The sequence below is a fragment of the Juglans microcarpa x Juglans regia genome, chromosome 2D (assembly GCF_004785595.1).
Source record: "Juglans microcarpa x Juglans regia isolate MS1-56 chromosome 2D, Jm3101_v1.0, whole genome shotgun sequence".
In the NCBI taxonomy this organism is placed as follows: Eukaryota; Viridiplantae; Streptophyta; class Magnoliopsida; order Fagales; family Juglandaceae; genus Juglans; species Juglans microcarpa x Juglans regia.
In genome coordinates, this window is record NC_054596.1 from 10,377,788 (window position 1) to 10,383,707 (window position 5,920).

The following is a 5,920-nucleotide window of genomic DNA, read 5'->3' on the forward strand; positions in this document are numbered from 1 at the left end:
AATTCAACTTTTTCAAATCACAAAATAATAATAATATTAAAAAATAATATTCTAACAATATTTTATCATCTCAATTCAATATCCAAACACAACCTAAAACTCAATTACAAGTCTCATCTCCCAACTCTCGTCTCCGTGTTTAGCGCCCTCTTCTCTGCACCATAGCCAAAAAAACACATCTGAATATTCATAAAATGGCTGAAAACCTTTGAAGTTGGTATCTTTTGCATCCAGATATGGCTTTTGGGCTGTGAAATTGGAAGAAAGTTTTGGCTTTTGGCCCTCACACCTATTGTCTCCGCCGGGTTTCCGCTTAGAAATCACATCAAGAGCGGCCATTACTGGTGGATTTCGGAGCCTGATACTCTTTCTATCTTGTATAGGATGGTATTTAGGTACCATCACTGATCACTTCCATTTCTTTTTTATGAAGTCAATAACAGTGCGTCTAGGTTTTGGGTTTTGGCCTAGGAACGAAGGGCTGGAACCGAATCCAACAAAAATATTGCATTTTCTTTTTCCTTCCCATATTATCCCTTTCTATTTTGAGGGAAGAGAGACGGGCTTAGAGAGAGACTGGCTTGAGGATGGAGAGAGTCACGGATTTGAGAGGAGACGTAATAAGTGAGTTCTATAAATTGTATGTGAATATACGGTAAAGATAATGGAAATTTGTTGGCGCGCTCATTTATCATTGGAAGGTGTAAAAGTGGCTTTTCCACTTCATCTGGCCTATAGCGTCTCTCTTAATAAAATTGCCAGGATTTTCATATTTACAACTTTAATTGGTCGGTGGAAATGGATTTTTATATTTACACATCATCCCGCTTCGTTTGTTTTCACATATGAGATAAATTTAAAGTTAAAAATTAAATAAAATATTATTAAAATCTATTTTTTAATATTATTTTTGTTTTGAAATTTGAAAAAGTTAAATTGTTTATTTTATTTTATGTGAAAATTTGAAAAAATTGTAATGATTAAATGAGATGAGTTGAGAGTAATTGTGAAAACAAACAAGACCAATTGGTAAGTGGAAATGAGTCGTAAACATGATCTTGTTTTCTATGTCCTGAGTATCCTCAAAGGATTAGCCAAAACTAAAGGATACTTTTGATAAATAGAAGATGAATTTGACTTTTAACTATTCCATTAACATAAGTCTTCACATTAAAATAAATATTTTTTCATTATATAATAATAAAATAATATAAAATAAGTCTCCACAAAATACATACATAAAATCAGCACAAAAGAGTCTACTACATAGTGGCTGCCCAGTCCCATAGTGCGAATGTAAAATTTCAGTTTCACTTCATTCCCCACAATTTTTTTTTTAGTGCAAATGTAACGTCTTTTTCGTTTTTAATCTCGTACTCATTCCCGGGGAAAGCCAATCGACCCTCGTTCAAGAAAACATAAGACAACAAATTGGTTTAGGTGAATTCGGCTTTCTTCACTTTCCGGAAACCAAACCAACAATAAACATAAGTAAATATAAATTTCTCTGCAATTTCTTCTATTGTCCTTTATTTTAGCAGATCCCAGAGAAGAAAATGCGAAAATATATTACATGGGAAGAGCCTAGAGAAATAGTTACCTGGAGATTGTTTTGGTCGCTTCGACTCGGCCCTGGTTCGCATTTTTTTCTGAGTTGTTCACAGAGAAGAGAGCTGTGGCGAGACATAGAAGCGGTGGTGCAGGGGTGCGGTGGTGAAGAACTTTCTGGTTTTTTGAGAGGGAAGTCGAAGAAGTTAGCTGTGAGAGAGAGAAATAAATGATAAAATATATATTTGGTCTATTTACAGTCTTTAAATTTAAAAAATATTTTAGAACTTACTGTAACTAAATTCTAATTATTTAAAATTTAATTAATCTATTGTGATGATATTTTGGGGTCTAATAGGTATTTTAATGGATTTAGCTTTAGGCTGAGATATTTTTTCCCTACTTTTTCATGAAGGTCTTTGGTTTCTGCCCCTCTTTAAAAAATAAAATATAAAGCTACTTTTTTTAATCAAATATAAAGCTACTTTAAATACAATATTGATTTTATTTGTTTGTAATTTTTGGTAAAAAAAAAAAAGGCTGCTAGGCCGCACCACCTTTAAATAGTTTAAAAAATAAAAAACAAAGAAGATTAGGGCACTAGTTTTAAAAAAAATTGATACAAAAATTATGTGCAAGGAATTTATATAGTATATGTAAACTTTGAACCGTTTATAAAGCATGTCGTGCACGATATGATTGCTTAAGGCCAATGACTAAACATGCAAAATAACTTTTTTTTTTATCATAACAAAAGCAACTACTTCTATTGGCCGCTAATTATAATTATCGATCGAGGCTTATCAGCTGATCACTCATTCAATTTGCACGATCGATAGAATTCCCGTTTCGACATATAAAAAAGGACTAATGGCCGGCAATCTCAAAAGCTACTTTGATGTACAGTGATTCTTAATGATCATTGTAATAACCAAGTAATTAATTTCAATATTCACCAATTAATTCCCACAACAAATAGTTTCTCATGATACCATGCAAGACCCTATATATAGCTTCACCAGTACAACATCTGATCCCATGATATATCAATCATCATCGATCATAGAGATCAGAAAGATGGTAGTGCGTTTGGTGCTAATTCAGAGCATTTTCTTTTTGTCTTCATTTAATTCATTTGCACAACCTGCATCAACGCTATTTACTAAAGATGGATGCCAAGAGTTCTGCGGGAGTGTTCGCATTCCTTACCCTTTTGGAATTGGAGCTGATTATTGCTATCTTGACCCTTGGTTTGAAATTGTTTGTGAAACGGAATCTTTCGGCAGCACTACTACTCACAAGCCTTTGTTGAAGAGCATCAAAGGCCGCCTGGAGGTGCTAGGTATTTCCTCACGAGCTAGTACCCTTACCGTTAACTATAACGTATCTGCGAGTTGTAGTACTAATGGTCCAACGGCCAAGAACAATATGGAGTTTGAAAAAAGTCCTTTCGCCTTCTCGGAGAACAACAACATCTTCATTGCCATGGGTTGCAACAACTCTGCCTCGATGTGGTCGCTGGATGAACGCATTAGTTTTGGTGGGTGCAAGTCGCCATGTGAAAAAGCTGAGTTCATCAATGGAAGTCGCGGTTGTGATGGCAGATCTAACTGCTGCCAAACTGAAATCCCTTACGATCTCAACTCTTTCATTACAACTATTGAGCCCAAAAATAATTCCAGTATTAATGGATCGTCATCAGAATGCAACTATGCGTTCTTGGTTGAAAAAAATTGGTTCGAGAAAAATTTCACAATTCTATACCCAAAATTATCTGTTCCAGTGGTATTGAAATGGGGGATTGATCGCAATAAATTCCCTTCAAAACTTTTCCATGGTCGCAAGCAGTACCGCTGTGATCTCCACTATCCTACTATGTTGGGTAATCACAACTTCACTATCTCCACCTATACATGTGCTTGTGCTCCAGGCTACAACGGAAATCCCTATCTTCCTCAACTTCATGGATGTCAAGGTATATATTAATTCCTCTCGATCTTGAATATCGATCTCATTTATTAAGATCTTCTTTTATCGGTATATATAGTTCCATGATGATGCATGATTTTAATTAAGCTTGTAAAAATTGTTATAAATTAATGTAAATAATAATATTCCTGCCGTGTATTTTCTGATTTTTAATGCCAGATATTGACGAATGTGAAAATCCAGAGCTCAATCGTTGTACTGATTCTCGATGTAAAAATACTGATGGGGGTTACCATTGTACAGACACTATAAATTCGATAATTATAGGTACGTACGTCTACTTTTTAATCTGTCAAACCTGCAATGAATGAATGGAGGAAGAGATTTTCATAGTTAATTAAGTACTATTATTACTATTATATAATAATATTGATCTGTCAAGTTTTCTTTTTTGTTTTTTAAAAAAATTTTGAAAAAACTTATTGGTATATGACCGGCATGTAATTAAGGGACCTAGCAAATTCCTGAGAGGCCAGGGACGGTCGTTTAATCTACCCCATTTTATTATTTCTGACTAAGTTAAGTGAAAGAACATCATTTTGGTAAAAACAATCTTAAATTAGATTCTTAATTTGAACTCTAGTTGCGTCTGCATGCAGGTAGTCTTTTGAAGGTATACTGTCCTGAGTGAGGTTCAAATTATTCCCCTTTAATCAAAGCTAGCTGTTTGACAAAAATATTCTTGTGAGATTTTAACAGTAGATATGATGCTGTATGCGTGGGAATTGCCAATATATATATATATATATATATATATATATATATTTAAATATATATATATATGTTATATACTATGCGTATGATCGAGATCATATATTATTTGGAGAAGATATCTTTCTAATTTAAGTCACTGTTCTCATTCAATTTATTACCATATATAATTTTTACTGCACAAGGAGCAACAATATTTCCTATTCCATTGAGTTGAGCAGGTATTAGCACAAGCCTTGGAGCATTATTTCTGATTTGTGGTGGATGGTGGTCATACAAGGTGATCAAGAAAAGGAAGAGGATGAAACAAAGGGAGAAGCTCTTCCAACGAAATGGTGGATTATTATTACAACAACAATTATCCATGACGGAAGCCAATGTTGAAAACACTAAATTGTTTAATCAAAAAGAATTGGAGATGGCCACTAACTATTTTCATGTAAATAGAATACTTGGACAAGGAGGTCAAGGCACTGTTTACAAAGGCATGTTGGCAGATGGAAGAATCGTTGCAATAAAAAAATCCAAAGTGATGGATGAAGGAAAACTCAAAGAGTTCATTAATGAAGTTGTCATCCTTTCAGGAATTAATCATAGGAATGTGGTTAAGCTACTTGGATGTTGTTTGGAAACAGAAGTTCCACTGCTGGTTTATGAATATGTTCCTAATGGGACTCTTTTCCAATACCTCAGTGACCAAAATGAGGAGTTTCCACTAACATGGGATATGCGTTTGCGAATTGCTACAGAAGTTGCAGGAGCTCTCTTTTACTTACATTCAGTTGCTTCGTCACCCATTTATCATCGGGACATCAAGTCTTTAAATATACTCTTAGATGGTAAGCACATAGCGAAAGTAGCAGACTTTGGGATTTCAAGATCTATTGCTATTGATCAAACCCATTTGAGCACATTAGTGCATGGAACTTTTGGATACATAGATCCCGAATATTTTCGATCAGGCCAATTTACAGAAAAGAGTGATGTTTATAGTTTTGGTGTTGTTCTTGCGGAGCTCTTAACTGGAGAAAAAGCGGTCTCTTCAACAAGGTCTCCAGCTACCAAAAGTTTAGCCTCATATATCATTAGTTCAATGGAAGAGAATATTCTGTTTGATATTCTTGATAATCAAGTTTTGAAAGAAGCTAAAAAGCCGGAGATTGTATTGGTTGCAGACCTTGTAAAAAGATGCGTGTATTGGAACGGAAGGAATCGGCCTACAATGAAAGAGGTCACAATGGAGTTAGAGGCAATTCAAATGTCCCGAAATGCTTCCAATCTGGAGCAAGATTATAACGAAGAGATTGAATTTGTCAGAAGTGAAGTTTACATTCAATCATGTGATACTTCTAAATCAAAAATGACTTGTACGGATAGTACTGGGGTAACCTCATTTATGGATTCCCACCCATTTTTATCGTCCTAGTTAGGGTGGATATTATATAAGCTCTTTAATTTATCTCATTGAATCTTTCTATGAATTCGAATTCACATGATCTAATATTTGGTTGGTTTTTTATATGCATGACCAGGGACTAATTAGCTACCTATAGAAATCTAATATTCGGAGGTTAAGGTACGTGTAAAAATTTGTATAAAAGGTATGACATATATAACTCCAAATATATAATAAAAATTACATGTTTTCTAATTGAGCTAATCATTGTTCATT

At 34.3% G+C, this 5,920-nt stretch overlaps 1 protein-coding gene across 1 annotated transcript; it reads left to right on the forward strand.

Moving 5' to 3' along the window:
* Positions 1–2,625: 2,625 nt before the first annotated feature.
* LOC121249236 (wall-associated receptor kinase-like 8) lies at positions 2,626–5,674 on the forward strand. Its single transcript, XM_041147951.1, has 3 exons — positions 2,626–3,523; positions 3,697–3,804; positions 4,470–5,674. Exons 1-3 carry the CDS (start codon positions 2,626–2,628, stop codon positions 5,672–5,674), a joined length of 2,211 nt encoding a protein of 736 aa, XP_041003885.1.
* The last annotated feature ends 246 nt before the right edge of the window (positions 5,675–5,920 follow it).